The 19,801-nt window shown below is 39.1% G+C and overlaps 1 protein-coding gene across 1 annotated transcript in view; it reads left to right on the top strand.

Moving 5' to 3' along the window:
• IQCH (IQ motif containing H) overlaps positions 1-19,801 on the top strand; it is a 200,814-nt gene that overhangs the window by 1,546 nt on the left and 179,467 nt on the right. Inside the window, exons 2-4 of the mRNA XM_055319891.1 lie at positions 6,656-6,778; positions 8,198-8,292; positions 19,333-19,450. Coding sequence (XP_055175866.1) covers positions 6,656-6,778; positions 8,198-8,292; positions 19,333-19,450 — 336 coding nt within the window. The remainder of the gene's footprint in view (positions 1-6,655; positions 6,779-8,197; positions 8,293-19,332; positions 19,451-19,801) is intronic.

The raw sequence follows: 19,801 nt of genomic DNA, 5'->3' as shown, positions 1-19,801 counted from the left end.
CAAAATTGGGAGCCCGACCACCTTCACACTGGCTAATTTGCTAGAGCAACACAGAATTCAGGAAAGTGCTGTGCTTACAATTAGAATGTTACCAACATCAAAAGGATACAAATTAAAGTCAGCCAAGGAGGGGATCCCTGGATGGTTCAGCGGTTTAGCACCGCCTTCAGCCCAGGGCGTGATCCTGGAATCCTGGAATCAAGTCCCATGTCCGGCTCCCTGCATGGAGCCTGCTTCTCCCTCTGCCTGTGTCTCTGTTTCTCTCTTTCTCTCTCTCTCTCTCTCTCTCTCTCTCTCTCTCTCTCTCTCTCTCTCTCTCTGTGTGTCTCATGAATAAATAAATAATCTTTAAAAAAAAGTGAGCCAAGGAAAGACATGTATGGGCAGCACCCAAGAGGAAGGATCCAAATGCAGCTTCCTGTCATCCTCTCCCCATGGAGTCATGGGTGGCTTTACCTGCCCCCAGCCATGATGTATAACGATGTACACAGAGTTGTGCCAACTAGCAAAGTTTGCCTAAGACTTGATGTCCAGAGCTTTTACTGGAACTCCATCACACACTGCCCATGTTCTGACCTTTCATCGCCAATCCTTCCCAGAGGTCACATTAATGACTTTAGTCTCTAGTTCCTCTAGAGGTTGGAACAGATACAGTGTGGCTCAAGGCCCCCATCATAAATCTCATTGTTAGAACTGTTTGGTGACCAAAGCCCCCAAGCAAAGACACTTATCAGGCAGGACACTCAAGGGGCCTACAGATCACCTCCCAATATCCAAGGGCAAAGCAAAGAACTCTTGCTAGGCACAGTTGATTCTTTACTACTTAGACCCCCCTCTAAATTCAGGGCCGATTTTTACAGGCTCCAAATAATTGGAACACTAATGGAGACTCCTACCCAGAAACAGCCAGTTTTCCCCCATAGTATACTTCACATTGACTACAAGAACAATTAAGTTACTCCTTAGTTTTCTTATTTGTCCAGACCTGGAACATCTCTTAAAGAGAGACCAGAATCTGGGGAGAATTCTCACACCTAATTTCACGCTTTCCCTTGAGATAATTCTCTTCCCGAAGGCTGCTCCCCTTGAGGTTTGGAATAGTGTAAAATAGCAGATAGACTGAAAAGCCAGAAGCCTTTTCACTTCAGAGTAAGATTCAGAGGTAGCTGTTTGATCAGCCTCAGATACATTACAGTATCAATGTCTGTAATCATTAAATCATAAAATGGAACAGAAGAGCTAAGAACAGGCATGTCCATGCTGATCAACACCCCCATATGCGGAAAAAGGATTATTCTGGACACACTAAGTGGAGAGCCTACATGTTAACCTGATTACTGAGGCTGATCTCTAGACACAGTATAACCTTCTCCCTGAAATATGTAGAATATATATAAATTTTTTAAAGATTTATTTATTTATTTATGATAGAGAGAGAGAGAGAGAGAGAGAGAGGCAGAGACACAGGAGGAGGGAGAAGCAGGTTCCATGCCGGGAGCCTGACGTGGGACTCGATCCCGGGACTCCAGGATCGTGCCCTAGGCCAAAGGCAGGTGCCAAACCGCTGAGCCACCCAGGGATCCCCTGTAGAATATATATAACAAAGAAATGAGGAAGGCTTTCTCTACACTCTAACCAACTCCAGAGTATTTATGAGTATACAGCACTACCCTCGGGACACGTAGCATGGATTCCATTTCTGTCGGGGTTTGATTTATGTCCTTCAAACAGGCTACCAAAAAGCAGTACACCTACTGGAAAGCACTATTTGGGGAGTCAGAATACTGAGGTCTGAGTTTGGCAATGACATTCTCCCAGATGAATAACTTTAGGCTAATCTCTGGGCCTAAGTTTTCTCCTCTGTAGCTTGAATTAGATCCACCTCTGACTCTAAATTGACCCAATTTCCCCAAAGCTACATGATTTCTTTTTATCATAAAGTTGTCTTCCTTTTGTCAGCATGGGCAAATGTTTCTATCAGTTTATATATAAGTATGATATATATGAATTGGAATTATATAATATATTGTTATAAATCTACATGTATTATATATAACACATATATGTATACATACAAAGTTGCCAGAAAAGTAGAGGTACTTCAAATATCTACTTTCTTCACCCTAAGTGGGTATATCAGGTCTATGTTTCAATCAGATACATTAAACAACTCCTTAGACCAGTGATTCTCAAAGAGTGACCTCAGGACCAGTATTTTCAGCACCAACTGAGAACTTGTGAGAAATGCAAATTCTCAGACCTCATTCCAGACGTACTAAATCAGAAGTTCTGGGGGTAGCGCCCAGCTATCTGTTCTTATAATCCTTGCAGATAGCTCTGATATGTGCTCAATTCTGAGACCTTCTACCTTAAATAGTATTATAAAATAGAAACTGTAATATGATTTCAAAGAAAAATCTCAATAATCAAAGCTAATATAGTATTTACCGGATATTGTGCACAGTTCTAAGTGCTGTACATATTTTAACTCATTTAACCCCCTACAACAAAGCTATCTGATAAGGGCTATTATTTCACACTATGGAAAAGAAACTGACCAAAGAGGAGTATATGGGTTGGCCCATATACATAGAAAACACAATCTTCTTAAACCCTTTCAGTCTGCTAACCTGGTAAAAAAAGAAGTCTACCCCTGCCCCTTTTTGCTTCTCTAGATATTTCAGTCCTGCCTTTTCCACTGAATTTTCAGCAACCATTAGCTTTGTATATCTATAAATACGTATTTGTATATTTGTAGATATTATGCACATACTGGCTAATGGTTAGGCATGAAGGTTCTTGATTCAGACTGCCTGGATTTGAATAGTTCCGCCAATTAACCAGCTATCTTGCCTAGCACAGGGTGCTTAACTACTTTAAAACTCAAATTCCCTCAAGTATGAAATAAAGATGACACTATAAGCTCCCTCTTAGGAGTTTTGTAAGGATTAAATTAAGGGGTAACATATAATGTGAAACGTTCAATTGATACGAGTTATTATTAGATCTGATCTCTTACTAATGTGTAGTTTTCTGTTCATTTCTGTGTGTTTTTTTTTTAAGATTAGCCTGTTTTTTACTGAAAGAAAAGGAAAAAAATAATTTTAGCCTGTCTTTTTAACCAGGACTACTCCATTCTTAACTAAAACTTTGTGGGTGATGCTATAGGGCAAATAACGTATGCCTTGTTTCCCTGTGACAGTGGATTTTTTGGATATCCCATTTTACCTAGCACAGGATTGGGGCCATTCATCTTGGACAACTTGATAATGATCTTCTTATTAATTCAGTCTCTAAAATATACATCCTATTCAAAAATGAAGGGAGCTGAACTAACAAGTACTATTATTTAGAAAACACAATTGCTGATACAAATTAATAATATTTTGATAAAATATCTAAAATACCCGAGAAATCTTTAAATACAAATAATCAGTGTTCTAATTATAAACTTTTAGTGTGATTTATTTGAAAACCTGTGTACATTTGTATGTCTGAATTTCACAGAACAGTTCTGATTGTGAATATTCTGTTCCACCGTCCAATCATGTACCAAAGCCCATGTCCTCATTTTTGATTCAGAACATATGACTACTATCTCCACACAGAATTCTACTAGGCGAACTTTTGTTAAATACTTCTTTCACTCTTAAGTCTATCATTCAGACCTTTTATGGTTTCAGCTGGATCTTTCCTCATCTGATCAGAACAGTGATGTTATAACTATAGTGATGATAATCATTGTTATAATTAAAAAGTAGCCAATTTTTTTGACCATGTGCAGCAACTCAGGTAGGTATCATATGTAGCCCCAGTTAGAAGAAGAAACTAAGGTACAAACAGCTAAAGTAATTTGCCCAAGGGAAGAGATCCTGTCTGTGTTGATCCTGAAACAGGTTATGGTGTATTTGTGAAACAGTCTGGAAGAAGTGGGTCATGAGTCCGAGAGGTTTCCTTGGTGCTTTCTTTTATAAATAACTCTTACAAGCTTTGTTTTTCCACTTTATTAATGAGTATGTGGTATCTTCTTAATACATCTTTGAAAACGCTTGCTTGACCAAACTCTGAAACCAATGTTTGTGCCACAAGGATACTGTAATCTTGCAGTCAAAATTAGCTTTGTAATTCATTTTGGAAATCATTATTTCAAAAATCCAACCATTTTATGCTAACACCAACCTTGGAAATATTGGAACTAATTGACAGCTTGATATCATCGCTTTCTTATCAACTCCTCCATCTGGTTTGCCAGGAGCATACAATGTAAAATGAAGGGGCAAGTGGGTAAGTGTGATGAGAATGAGGCAGCCAAACGCTATCTTTAGCAGAGATGAATAAAATGCAATTGATGTAACTGCTTTTGACAACACAGAATCCAGTTGCATAGCTAGACTTCTAAATTCTAGAGATTAATTAATTAATTAATTAATTCTAGAGCAAACCTTCACTGCATTAAACCTTTCAGGGGCTTCTTATTAAGCAGCCCTGTTCCCAAACTGTCAAAACAATAATCTTCCTCCAAGTAGGAAATATATGGAAAGCAATGCATCTGGTGATCATAGAGATGATGGGGGACATGTAAAATTTCAATATGGTAAATTGGATCTATTTGAAGAAAGGACAGAGATATAGAACTTAATCTTTTTTCCTACCCAAGTCTGGTGACACATTTCCTACAGTACTTGTCTCTATTGCAATTACTATACAAACAGATATGTGGTTATTGAGAGGGGAGAAGAAAATATCTGGCAAGAATATAAGAAGCTCTTGAGGAAGATTAAGAGAGCAATTCAAATCAATGAACATTTACTAAGTGCCAGTTTTGTGCAAGAAGTTTCACTGGGCTTTACAATTCAGGAGAGGAGAATTAACATTTGTTCAGTGCCCTCCTATGGGGCTAGCTGGCCTTGTACAAAACACTTTCCCTACTTGAAATTTTTTTCTTGCCACTATTCCAACAGGTAGCTTTTTACCCCCATTTGACGGAAGCACCAAAAAACGAACTTGTCAAGCTCGGTAAAGGAAGAAATAGGATTCTAGTTCATATCTGCCTGGTTCCAAAGCCTACGTTCATCCCTTTTCTCACACATTGCCTTATTTTTACTCAACAACTCTATAAAATAGAATAATTCTTTTTTTTTTCTTGTTAAAGAAAACAGAGGAAACTTGATGGTGTGCATGGACAACTTGTGACCAGTGATAGAGCAAGGAATGATGTCCATTTGCCTTTTACTGGTCCCTTACTATCTACTAAACCTGTGGCATATTATCTCATGACTCTGGGAAGAAGTGTAGTTGTCCACAGCTGACAGATAAAGAAAACAACCCGTTATTTCCATGATAAATAACCCAGAACAATTTCACTCCCCCCAGCTATGGGGACCAGCATTAGTTACAGAATGGCACATGAAGTTACAAATACTACAAATACTAGAGCTTCAAGGAGGAAATTTAGTACATTCAAAGGAAGAACCCAGAAATGTGCACCTAGAAGTGGGGCTTGCCCTTGAACTGTCTCTTTGTACTTTCCAAATGCCTTTAGACAATAGATGGTAAATCAGCTTGCAGGAGTAATTTGGACAAAACAATTGAAAGAAGTACATCTTCATCCTTGGTGCCTACAAGCAAACAGTAGGTGTGTTCTGATTTCAATCTGTGAGCCCTGAAGGCTTTCCATGACAATTTGTGCAGAGTACAAATGACCAGATGTGTCTACCAGACTGTGATGCCCATCAGTGCAAAGATGCAAATTCAGATCTTTTGAATACTTGGCTCCATGGGAATATTCCAAAGTAATCGATAACACAGGCTGGACCAATGTATATGTCCAGTTATACTAACAGAGAAAAGGTAACTGTTTCAAAATGCCTGTAGCAACCCAGTCTGCAGATTGTTATTGGTGTGACTATTGCTGAAACAGGTGTTGGGTTCATAAATTTGCATAACAAAATGTTTTTCTTGTGGCAGCAGCCCATACAATAATTGGTGCCATCTGTATTTATCTATTGAAATTTGGTTTCTGAAATGAATGCAGAGAATCTTGTGGTGTCTAATCTCATAGCACCCATTTAGTTGTGAGGGTGGTTGACGTTGGAGAGGCATTCATCATTTCTAAGGAGAATACAGATTGAAAGAAAATGTCAAAGTGATCACATTGCTTTTTCTTCACCGATCATTTTCATTTCTGACTATGTAAAACAGAATCAAGGCCACACACCTACAGAGCTGCTTCTTCAGAGCAGTCCATGGGGAAGATCCAGCCAGAACTTTTCTGTTTTCTTACCTCTTAACCAGTTAGTAGAAATCTGAGTTAGGCTCAAACTTCCTATCAGCTCAGACTTTTTATCAGCTAAGAAACAGACGTGATTTGAGTTGTAGTTTTATCTTGGATTTGTTTCTCATGGAGTGGGGGTAGGGGGGCTTAAGGAAAAATAGAAAATTGTATGAAAACTTAGTTTTTTAAAATCTGAAAGACGATAATGAAACTTTCCAATAAAGAATATCTGAGAACCGTGAAGACCGTCTTCAATGAACATCATAAAATCTACCTGATGATCTCTAGCAATTCAAGCAAACTGCAGATCTTTAAAATAAATAACTTTTGGGTGAACTCGGTATGTATTCTCTCAATATTTTATATTTTTTATACCTCCAGGTCCATGAAGACCTTTATCAGTTAAAGGAGAAATTAACAAATTTCCCTCTTGAGGAAAAAGGAGAGGCTCTAAACATTCAGAACCTTGAAACTGCAATCAAAAGGACTGAAATGGGGCTAAGAGTAAGTAGAGCTTTAGATATTAAATAAAGTGCTGGAAGGAAACAAAGATTCCTCTAGTAGGAAAGGACTGTGGTTCTCACCTTGCGTAATTCTGTAACAGAGTGACAACTTAAGTTGGTCATCAGCTTGCTCATTCTGGTCCTTTTATTAAAATCATGATTATTAACTGATTGGTTGGTTTGCATCTTGTCACATCCCACAAAGTATGTAAGCTGTTGGGAATGTAAGATTATGCAGTGACAACCCCTAACATGTGGTTTGATTAAAGAATTAAGAATTCTTAAAATAACCATTCATCCAGAAATATGCCCAACAAAAAAGGATTCAAAGGAATACTCCAGAGAGTTTCTATCAGATTCACTGGGATTCTAAAGAATAAGAGTTTGTTTTTCCCTAAATAGCTTACGTATCTTGAGACTAGTCATTTTTGTGATATTGTAATCCTGCAGGTAGAGCTAAAGAGATGTACCAATTTTGGAAAAGAGAAATAAATTACACGGGAACTTCATCATTAAGATGGGTTGAAGGGAAGAGGAGAATCCACTCTTCAGGATAATATTCACTTACAAAACAAGTATCTGGGGGTGCTGGATGGCTCAGTCAGCTAAATGTCTGACCCTTGATTTCTGCTCAGGTCACCATCTCAGGCTCTGTGCTCAATGGGGCATCTGCTTGTTATTCTTTCTCTCATCCCTCTGCCCCTCCTCCTTGCGCTCTTGCACTTTCTCCATCTCTCTCTCTCTCAAATAAACCTCTAAAAAAAAGAAAAAGAAAAAAAGAAAGAAACAACAAGGATATATGATCACATGAGTCCAAATAAGGACCATCTCCATCTTCGAGACCTCTAACTGTCATTGTTCCTGCTCCAGCCTGAGACTTTCACTCTCCCATGTTACAGCTCCACAGCCCAGCTCCTCAGGCTGTGAGAGATATGGTGTGTTCTGTTGCCTCATCAAACTGGCACACCATTGTCCTACATTACCTGACAGTGAGAGGGCTGCACCCAGCTGGAGTCTTGCAGTTGGCCACTTTAAATAATCTGTTACCTAAGGCCCAAATTCTTTCCCTGGATGCTTGCTTGAAATCCCTATAAATGAAAGACATTACTCCATGTCTGTCCTGCCTAGTAAGCTTACCTGGCTAAGCGATTTACTGACTGTTGTGCATAGTTTAATTTGTGAAAAGTGCTACAGGTCACTTGAGCTTTGCGTCTCAATTGTTTATTATGCTTTTTGGGATAGTGAAAGTCATTTAGCCTCGAAATGCCCAACAATACCTTAGGCATGTAATAAACACATAGTATGTTGTGTCTTTTGGCTTAATTACACAATTCAAAGCATTACCCTAATGAAATAAAGTAAATTAGCTGAGTATCTTAAGTCCACTATAATAACCTAAACTTTAACTTTCCTGTAACAGATTCACATTGAGAAGTATTTAAATGTTGTAAACCATCATGTGTTAACAACTCCTGTTAATGACGATAATTTATATTCTCCTCACACTTCCAGCTGGTAAGTAAAATAGCCATTTTGGGGTTGAAAACAAATATGATAAAAAAAATAACTTTTCCCACTCAGGTCAGGCGACCATAAAGTCAAAATCTCCTTGGCTTTGTTCATATCCATTCTACTAATTTCAGTAGTTTTGTATAAGAAGTTAATGGCAAAATTTGAACTTTAACGAAGTTCATTCAGGGTTACTCTTCTTGTCTTCTAATGCTTGACACCATGACAATTACTTCACGGTCCTAGTTTTGGTGTTACTGCTTTTTGTTTGTTTGTTTGTTTTAGTAAAAGGTATCCAAAATTCAACTCCTCTAAAGGAAATATTTTAATGCAAATCCATTTTTACTCTATGAAGCTTACATGGAAATTTCTTTACAGTTTTTAGCACGTCACATGTGCTTTATTGTAGAGCACAATTTTTTTTTAATTTTGGTATCCAGGATGAACAAAAATAATAAAACTTGCTTGAAATATTCACAATATAATATATCCTAAGAGTTGATTTATTAAAATTAGACTTGAGTGAGAAAGAAATTGCCTGCCTCACTTTGGACCCTCTTACAGGTAGGCCTCCTGAATTTGAGTGTATGTAAAGTAAGGTTTTGTGCTAAGCTTAAAAACCCTGTGGCCCTACTTGCATTGTAAATATATACCAAGCATAAGTAAGTAGTATCAGATTGTAAGGTCAAGTTTCAGAAATAGTGCACAAGGAAACACAGCAATCTATAGACATAACCAGGATCCAGCATTCTGTAGTGAGGAGCAGAGCCTTGGGGGGTATCTGTCTCCCTTGCCCCCACATGAAGAAGGAACACCACAGGCATCCATCATCCCTTGTAGAGGCATCCCTTCCCTCAGTTGTCTAGTTTTTTCATTTAAGTCTTTGATTTTTACATTTGGGAATTTAAAAAAAATGACCTGAAAACAGGTTAATGTTCATAATCTTTTAAAACAAGGAATCTGTAAGGAAAATAATAAAAAGGGGATTCTTGGAGAAGAAAATATTGGAGGTCAGTTTGCCAACTTATACTGATGGACTCAGTTTGAAATCAAGGGAAGCCTATAGGCAAAGTGTGAAGCCTTTGTAGACTGCAGCGGACAGATCTGCAGTAGGCTGTGGCCAAAGACGGAGCATTAAAGCAGCAAGTAGGAAAGCCTCAGAATGGGGGGGTTGGGGAAAGCAAACAGGAAAAAAGATGTCTATCCCCAACTCTGATGAAGTTCTCTTGTCCTATCTCTAGCTTTCTCTTTATTCTTCTATCCTGACAAAGAATAGAGGGTCTGGGCCATCCATTTGCAAATTAGGATGGCTGAAGAAGAGCAAACCCCGAAGCAATTACAGCCACAGAGAACCAAGCAGAAAGGTTCTGGAAGAGGTCTTTCTTGTACAATTCTTATCCTTTGTTGAGGAGTGTCCTTGCCCACTTAGGACGTGGAAGCGTAAAGGAAGACTTCATCATCAATTGGGGCATGGAGCTGGCTCCCAGAGCAGTCCTTGGATCCTTTCTCTCCTATTCAATAGAATAATAATTGCTGGCCCTCCTGGCAGGAAGATGGGAGCCTGGCAAGTCTGCAAGAGCCTCACACGCCTGGGGGACTGTCTCCATCAGAGCTGTGGATGTGTAGTGCTAACGTTGCATGAATTTGAAAATGACATGATAGGAGCCAGGTTGAAAACTGGAGAGAAGTCTAAACTGGGTCTTTATATTTTTTTTTAAAGATTATTTATTTATTTATTTATTTATTTATTTATTTATTTATTTATTTATTTTTAATGACAGAGAGAGAGAGAGGCAGAGGCACAGGCAGAGGGAGAAGCAGGCTCCATGCAGGGCTCCCGATGCAGGACTTGATCCCAGGACACCAGGATCACACCCTGAGCCAAAAGCAGACATTCAACCATTGAGCTGCTATGGTGCCCCTAACTGAGCCTTTAAAGTAAGCAGGCCTGAGGTCCTGTGAGTCCAAGTGTGAGTCACAGGCAGTGGCTCAGGGAAGAAGAGAAGCAGTTGATGGAAATGGAAAACAGGAGACCCAGGACCTTGGGAACCGTTGCCTGTGACTGGTATATTCCTGGGTGGTTAGTCACACGGGACTCTGCACTTGCAGGGGTGTCCCAAGAGACTGGTCATGAATGGACTTGCCTTCGGAGTCTGTGTCCCATGGGGAGTTTTCTATGCAAAGCTGTTTACAGAGCCCAGAATTCTTTTAGGTTCTTTTGCCTGGGGGCAGCAGGACTGACCAATTCATTGCATTTTTCTTCTGAGGTTCCATGACAGTCTTTCTAATACTCAAGTAAGAAGGTGGTTTTTCTTTATTGATGGCATGACTCACTAACAGACAAGTTGCTTATCTCAACACTGATCTGGAGGCCAAAGGAGGAGACCTAGCTTATCAAAATTTTGAGTTGGAACAAGCTGGACCTGGACTTTTATCCCACATGGCCTTTAGTTTGAAAATTGGGACATGGATCCATAATATGTATTTATTTATAAATTATATATTTACTCTAGGGAATGAATACATTATAAAATATACCAACAAAGAAACATTTAAATAACGAGACCAATATTAAACAGCTTAAAAATCTTTCTTTGCTAAATCACAAAGCTTTCTTTTGCTAAAAAAAAGGTTATCATATTTATTATATAATATCGTAATATATATTAATCATAATATCATAATCATAATATTCTGGCTGCTTTATCTTCTTCATCATGATGGCTTTATACTGGCTGTGGTCAATAGCCCAAAATACACTCTACACTTAGTGGAGATTCAGCCTAGATGTTGATTGAATGGAAGTCCAATTAGTCTACTGGATAATTTTCAAGTTTGCAGTTGGGGGTGGAGATTTGGTGGACTCTTCATAAGTTTGATGGGTTTATCATTTTTTGGTCCCTAGTGTGGCTAAAGAAAAGCTCATGATATGAGTAGGTGTCCATTCTGGCATTTTCTTATTTTTCCCTGATGCCCATTTTCATCATCTTCAAAATTCATTGTGTGTGTGTGTGGTTTTTATTTTGTTTTTTTGCAGGAATCTTTTTAAGACAACTGTCTATTGTTTCAGGCTTGAGTGAAAACTAAATGATAGAATCCATAAACCCACTCACCGAGTGGGTTTTTTTTTTCTGGACAATGCTGTAAAGAAAAAAACATGTACTAGTAAAGACCCCACTGTTCATGCTTTTGTGGTTTGGAGTCTCCACTCCCAGGAGGCCTCCAGAACCTCAGGTGATATGACGCCATGAGAAATCCAGGGACAAGCTGAACATTAAATAGTAGCCCAGAGAATTTCTTAATTTCTGACTTGACATATTTCTTAGTTGGTATAAATAGAAGTTCTTATGCTCTTATATTATACAACCAATGGCATTATCTTATGGAGATGTGGGCATCCTATTTGAGAGACCATGGGTTCTAGAATGATAGTTCTTAAACTTTGGGTTGCAATCCTCTTTCATTGCCTTGCAGGTGGTCCTGGAATTTGCATTTTAACAAACAGTCTTGCTATTCCTTTTTTTTTTTTTTTTTGCTATTCCTTTTATTAAAAAATAATACATTTAATTTATTGGTGTTCAATTTGCCAACATACAGAATAACACCCAGTGCTCATCCCGTCAAATGCCCCCCTCAGTGCCCGTCACCCATTCACCCCCACCCCCCTCTCTCCTCCCCTTCCACCACCCCTAGTTTGTTTCCCAGAGTTAGGAGTCTTTATGTTCTGCCTCCCTTTCTGATATTTCCTACCCATTTCTTCTCCCTTCCCTTCTATTCCCTTTTCACTATTATTTATATTCCCCAAATGAATGAGAACATATAATGTTTGTCCTTCTCCGATTGACTTATTTCACTCAGCATCATACCCTCCAGGTCCATCCACGTTGAAGCAAATGGTGGGTATTTGTCATTTCTAATGGCTGAGTAATATTCCATTGTATACATAGACCACTTCTTTATCCATTCATCTTTCCATGGACACCAAGGCTCCTTCCACAGTTTGCCTATTGTGGACATTGCTGCTATAAACATTGGGGTGCAGGTGTCCCGGCGTTTCATTGCATCTGTATCTTTGGGGTAAATCCCCAACAGTGCAACTGCTGGGTCGTAGGGCAGGTCTATTTTTAACTCAAAGCTGTGGTCATCAAGACAGTGTGGTACTGGCATAAAAACAGACACATAGATCAATGGAACAGAATAGAGAATCCAGAAGTGGACCCTCAACTTTATGGTCAACTAATATTCGATAAAGGAGGAAAGACTATCCACTGGAAGAAAGACAGTCTCTTCAATAAATGGTGCTGGGAAAATTGGACATCCACATGCAGAAGAATGAAACTAGACCACTCTCTTGCACCATACACAAAGATAAACTCAAAATGGATGAAAGACCTAAATGTGAGACAAGATTCCATCAAAATCCTAGAGGAGAACACAGGCAACACCCTTTTTGAACTTGGCCACAGTAACTTCTTGCAAGATACATCCAGGAAGGCAAAAGAAACAAAAGCAAAAATGAACTATTGGGACTTCATCAAGATAAGAAGCTTTTGCACAGCAAAGGATACAGTCAACAAAACTCAAAGACAACCTACAGAATGGGAGAAGATATTTGCAAATGACATATCAGATAAAGGGCTAGTTTCCAAGATCTATAAAGAACTTCTTAAACTCAACACCAAAGAAACAAACAATCCAGTCATGAAATGGGCAAAAGACATGAACAGAAATCTCACAGAGGAAGACATAGACATGGCCAACACGCACATGAGAAAATGCTCTGCATCACTTGCCATCAGGGAAATACAAATCAAAACCACAATGAGATACCACCTCACACCAGTGAGAATGGGGAAAATTAACAAGGCAGGAAACCACAAATGTTGGAGAGGATGCGGAGAAAAGGGAACCCTCTTACACTGTTGGTGGGAATGTGAAATGGTACAGCCACTCTGGAAAACTGTGTGGAGGTCCCTCAAACAGTCTTGCTATTCCTAATGCAGATAATTTGTGCTTGGAATCCCTGGAACAAGTAGGACTCCCTGGAATCAGTATTCTTTTGGCTATATAGACAGCCTGCCTCTATATGATCAAGAGCCTAGTCCTGGAAATTCAGCTATCCCATTGCTATGAAGGGTTGGAGTAAGCCTCTTGCGCTAAGAACAAGCCAGTAGTGGGACCTGGCAGTCAGGCTGGTAGGACTGCCACTGTTTGCCACTGTTAAACTGTGAGTGTGCTAGAGTGTCAGAGGAGCAACTCCTTCTGAGAGGGGTGCCATACAATTAGGACTGTGGATTCCTGTTGCTCCTTTGACAGCAAGCACAGTTGCTATGAGTAACTGAGAATCAACACTGTTCAGATATATGGGGCTTCTTTCCATCTGTGGAAACCGAGGAAATCAGGAGAGTTCATTCCAAATGACCACTGTCCCTGGATAGACCTTTAAGGATAGACCTTAAAAATAACTTAGAACAGGAGCACCTGGGTGGCTTAGTGGTTGAGCATCTGCCTTTGGTTCAGGGCATGATCCCATTGACCTGGGATTGAGTCTTACACTGGGCTCCCCAGAGGGAGTCTGCTTCCTCCTCTGCCTATGTCTCTCCCTTTCTCTCTCTCTCTCTCTCTCTCTCTCGAATAAAATACTTAAAAAATAATAATAATTTACAACAGACCAGATACAATAATCATCATCTTCATTTTTATCATTATTGTGAATTTCATCATTGTTGCCAATATCTTCATAATACTTAACAGTTATACAAAGGACTTTATTTTACCCTATGAGGCAGATACTTTATTTTACCCTATGAGGCAGATCTTTACTTTTAAAGATGTGCATACCGAGGAACACAGCAGGCCCAGTTTGTGCGGGTCATGAGTAAGGAGGCCCAGACTCAAGTCTGGTCACCTGTCTGTGGTTGAACACTCTCCCACACCATTTCAGGCTGCCTGAAAACCAAGAAGCAGCATTTTCACAAAAGATGGTTTTGTTTTCAACAAGAAAGGAAAACCTGGTCATTTTGTCCAGTAGAAACAAAAAATAGGGACACAAAATGATAACAATGGATTTCAGCAAATACAAGATTTTCCCAGCAGATGTGCAGAAGACAGTGATGAGGACATTATCAGAAGTGGCATATTTTCTCCAAAGAGCTCAACAAGCTTTTGTATTGTTTTCAAAATATGTACACTATGATCCCCATTTTGTCAGTGATTCTCCTATGTCAACGTGTGGTTCTTCCTCTCACACGATTGGCTTTCATGGATTTTATTGCTTGTAATATCTGTTCGCACTGCTCATAACAACCACACTTTGCTTATTGACACTGGGAGGGTGACTACCATCTGTACCAACATGATCAGAACCACACCAAAATCTCCATTTTATATTCTGTTGTGCCAGCGTTTGTGAAGGGGAAATAGCAAATAGATAATAGTGAGCATCAGTGAGAGGGAACGAAGGCGTTTGTGTTGCAAGGTGAGTGTGTATCAGAAGGTGTATTTTCATCATTTGATGAAGCGTCCTGGAGCCCATTCATTGTGGGTTGTTACATGGAAGTACACAAATCCCACTTATGTAGACTATGACTACATCCTAATCACAGAGAGAGGTGAAGCACAGGGAACAAGAAAGTAACACTGGTGATTTGCGTGAAGGGTATGTGGATGCGAACTGTTCTTTCCACATCTCAGTGGGTGTGAAATGTTTTTAAACAAAAAAGGAATTTTTTTAATAGAAAGCAGTATAAAATGAAAAACTAACAAACTGGGGAAACATTTGCAACAGATATAACACAAAAATTGCCAATATTCATAGAAAGAGAGCTCATGCCAATAAAAAAAAAAAACCCAACTTGACATAGAAAGACATTGACAGACTAGTCACAGAGATAGAAATGCAGATAACTGTATAAAGGTGAAAAATGTATAATCTCACTGCGAAACCAGAGAAATGCCAACTAAACAATGTATTACTATTTTTTCTTACAAATTAGGACAGCAGATGATTTAAACCATCCTCATACTCAGAGCTGATAAGTGGCAGTAGGATGGGAATATTTTGATTCTATCACTAAAGGGTTAAGTTGGCCCAAAGCCCCTAAAGGCAATTTCTCAAAGGGTGTGAGAGCTTTTCAAAATTGTCATTTTTTAATTTAGTAGTTGTACTTCTAGCAACTTCCCCTAGGAAATAAGACACATGGACCTCTGTATAAGTTTGTTTACTTTGGTGTTCTATTTTATAGCAATACATGTGGAAATGCCTTCAAGGTTAACAGTAAAAGCTTGATTCAATCTATAGCTCATCTTATGTGTGCATTACATACCTATTTAAACTGATTCTGTCCGAGGGGCACCTGGGTGGCTCAATCAGTTCTGCATCTGCCTTCAGCTCAGGTCATGATCACAGGCTCCTGAGCTTGAGCCCTGCATCGGGCTCTCTGCTCAGTGGGGAGTCTGCTTCTCCCTCTGTCAAATAAATAAAATCTTTTTAAAAAGTTTAAAACTGATACTGTCCAAGAAATTTTAATGACGTGGAAAGTCCTCACAGTATATGTTGACAGGGGAGAAAGCAGAATGCAAAATTGTATCTCAGTTCAAACTCACTTCTAAATACATAATGCACAGAATTAAAAAGATTCTTAAGAAATACATGAAGAGAGTTTCACTTCTAGGAAGATGGTGTAGACCTACTTGCCCCTATTCCTTCTGATAAATACAGCTAAAAAGCCTGGACATTAGATATAAAACATATGAAGGCTTGGAAAGAAGGCAGGCCAGTTAGGGGCCCTAGGACCCAAGGAAGGACATAATGTTCGTGAAGCTCCTGAATTTTCTTTTTGTTTTGTGAATCCTGTTATCCTGTGTTCCTTCTCTCTGAAGAGCTTCTTGTATCATTTCTTGCAAGACAGGTCTCTGGCGAAGAATTCCCTTAGTTTTTGTTTATTTGAGTTTTTATTTCCCCTTTGTCTTTGAAGCATAATCTTGCTGGATATAGAATTCCAGGTTAGTGAGTTTTTTCTTTCCGTACTTCAATTAGTCCACTCAACTCTCTCCTTGCTTGCATGGCTATGATGTCTGATATAATTTAGGTCTCTCTTCTGTAGGTAAGTTGGGGTTTTTCTTTGCCTTCTTTCAAGATTTTGTTTTAGTTTTTCATAGTTTGAATAGGATATACCCTAGGTATAATTTTTTAGGATCTATCCCAGTTTGGTATTCTCTGAGCTCCCTAGATCTGTGATGTAGTATCTGTCATTAATTTTGGAGAATTCTCAGCCATTATTACTCAAATATGTCTTCTGCTCCTTTCTTTTTTTTCTGATGTTCTCAGTATGTATCTGTTACACCTTTTATAATTGTCCCACAGTTCCTGGACATTCTGGTCTGTTTTGTGCATTCCTTTTTCTCTTTGCATTTCAGTTTAGGAGTTTCTATTGACATTTCTTCAAGTTCACAGATTCTTTTCTTGGCTGTACCCAGTCGATTAATAAACCCATGAAAAGCATTCTTCATTTCTCTTAGTGTTTTTGATTTCTAGCATTTCCTTTATATTCTTTCAATTTCAATATCTCTGCTTATGTATCTGCTCTTGCATGACATCTACGTTTTTTCCATTAAAGCCCTAGCCTATTTATCAGAGTGATTTTAAATTCCTTGTCTGATAACTCCACAATCTTTTGTTATATCTGATTCTGATGCTTGCTCTGTCTCTTTAGACTTTTTTTTTTCTTGACTTTTAGCATTCCTTATCACTTCTTTTGAAAGCTGGACATGATATGTTGGGTAATAGGAAATGAGATGAGTAGGCGTTGAGTAGGAGGTAAGTAGGCCTTTACCTGGCTAGGAGTTGTACTGTGTTTACTGTAACTGTAGGTGTCCGACAATTCAATTTCCTCAGCTGGCTTTGCTTTTGTCCCTCCTGTGGTCTTTGGATTTCCCTAGAAACTCTTTCCTAAATAGGTCCTAGCCTTGAAGTCCTCTCATCTGTGATCTTCTGTTATACAGATGCCTGTAGATGTAGGGTGTTGGAGGAACACATTCAATACTCCTTGATCTGGCCTCCCATCTTTAATTGGGTCTGTTCCTCCAGACTGTTACCTTCACAAGTCTTTCTTGGTATCCCCCTCAGAGGTGAGACAGGAAGAATGGAGGGGGCTGGAGTAAGCTGGTTGCCCTTTCTCAGGCCAGATAATAATTTTCCTTGAGAGCTGGCCTTTAATACGGAGAACAGAACAAGGGACAGAACTCTCTGGGAGTAGTTTGAAATGATTTATTTTCACTCCCCACTGCTAAAAGCAGGAGGGGATTTTTTTCAGACTTAATGGTAAGAACATGGTGGGGTTCCTGGAGGTAAAACTTAGGCAAGTCTGCCCCCTCCCCCAAGCCTTGGACCCTCAGAGTTGTTTGGTGTTTTTTTTTTTTTTTTTTAAAGATTGTATTTATTCATTTACTTGAGAGAAAGAACACAAGCGTGGAGGAGCGGCAGAGGGAGAGGGAGAAGTAGACTCTCCACTGAGTGGAGAACCCGATGCAGGCTTTGATCCCGAGACCCAGGGATCATGACCTGAACTGAAGGCAGACGCTTAACCAACTGCGCCACCCAGGCACCTCCAGCCCCTCAGAGGTTTGTTTGTTTTTTTACCCCCTCAGAGTTTTTAATGCTCAAGCTAATGCACACTGAGCCTCTGGCAATTTGTTAAGTAAAGTTAAACTGTTCTTGCCAATACCAGTTCCAGCAAGAGGCTTCCACTCTGTAACTTTATCCAGGTCTGTCCATGTGTCTTTGTTTCTCTCCAGTTTTCAGGGCAGTAGTTTTCCCTGTGATCCCAATTCTCTGGTAGATCAAAGAAGAATTGCTTTTTGGTTTGTTCAGCTTTTTCTTGTCACCCCCATCCTCACAATAACTTCATGTTGAAATGAAGCCAGTAGTCTACAAACTGTTTTTTGTTTTTTTTTTTAAGATTTTATTTATTTAGGGACACCTGGGTGGCTCAGCAGTTGAGCATCTGTCTTTGGCTAAGGGCAGGGTCCCAGTGTCCAGGGATCGAGTCCCACATTGGGCTTCCTGCATGGAGCCTGCTTCTCCCTCTGCCTGTATCTCTGCCTGTGTGTGTGTGTGTGTGTGTGTGATGAATAAAAGATTTTTGAAAGATTTAATTTTTTTTAAATTTTAGATTAAAATTTTAAGATTTAAGATTTTTTAAATCTTTAAAAAAAAGATTTTATTTATTCATGAGAGACATGGAGAGAGAGGTAGAGACAAAGGCAGAGGGAGAAGGAGGCTCTCTGCAGGGAGCCTGATACGAGACTCCATCCCAGGACTCTGGGATCAGGACCTGAGCCAAAGGCAGATGCTCAACCACTGAGCCACCCAGGCATCCCCACAAATTTTTCTTAATGATGATTTTACAAACATGGACATCACAGCAGAGTCAAGAGATTGAATTTAACTGATCTTAATTATGTTGACCATTTTAAGGTCTGCTTTCAAATGAAAAGTTTTAAGATACACATTACACAGTTGTTCTTACAACTTTGTTTTTACACTGCACTCCCATGGAGCTGCCCACTGCTTAATAAGGAGGACCTTTCACCACCTTTGATCCCCAAGTCTTTGCAACTATATAAAATAGCAGAAATTTAAAGAATAGAAGTGCTAACTGCTTAGAGACCAGCATGTTGAATATATTTAGCATTGGCCATTCAGTAATTTAGTTTTACAAAACAAAATACAGCATGCTGGATTTTTCTCTACCAAGAAATGTTTTATAGTATAGTAGTAATTATGTCAGTCATGGATCATACAACCTCAGCCAGAGATAGAGCTTTTCACTCATGTTATAGTGGTCATCATCCGACTCAGAAGTTGCTCTGCTTAATAAAACAAATGCGGTTCTATAGCGGTAAAAATGCTAAAGTTGACCTAGTTTATTGTAATTACCATTAGGATATTTCCTGTAAAATCTAACTTAACTAGGAAGCAAATTACAATTTGTGGTTGTTAAATTCAATTTAAAATTTTCTTTTTCTTTCTTTTTTTAAACTTAGGTTGCTTCCAGCTGTAATTGATCAGAAATCATTTGTTTTCCCTCTAGAATCTGAGGGTAAACTTTGGCAAACTCAAAGACAGCATGGTACATTTCCACATGCCTTTCCAAAAATAAAGGTAGGAATAGAGAAATCCATAGAGACAGAAAGGGGATTAGTGGTTGGGGAGTCTGAGAGAGGGGAGGCTGAGGAGGGACATGTGATGGATATATCAAGTGTCTTTTTGGGATGATGAAACATTCTGGAATTTGATAGTGGTGATGGTTGCTCCACTCTGTGGATAGAGAACCATTGAATTGTAAACACTTCAGAAGGGTAATTTTAAGGTATATGAAATATGTCTCAATAAAGCTGTTAGGGAAAAAAATAAAACCTTTTCAGAGTAAAGGCAGGAAATTTACTTTGTGTTCTAAATGAGAAAACAGGCCAGTGGTGTTTCAGATATGTTCATGGCGCAGTTTCTATCACA

The sequence above is a fragment of the Nyctereutes procyonoides genome, unplaced genomic scaffold, assembly GCF_905146905.1.
Source record: "Nyctereutes procyonoides isolate TBG_1078 unplaced genomic scaffold, NYPRO_anot_genome, whole genome shotgun sequence".
NCBI lineage: Eukaryota > Metazoa > Chordata > Mammalia > Carnivora > Canidae > Nyctereutes > Nyctereutes procyonoides.
This window is presented reverse-complemented; position numbering and strand designations above follow the sequence as displayed.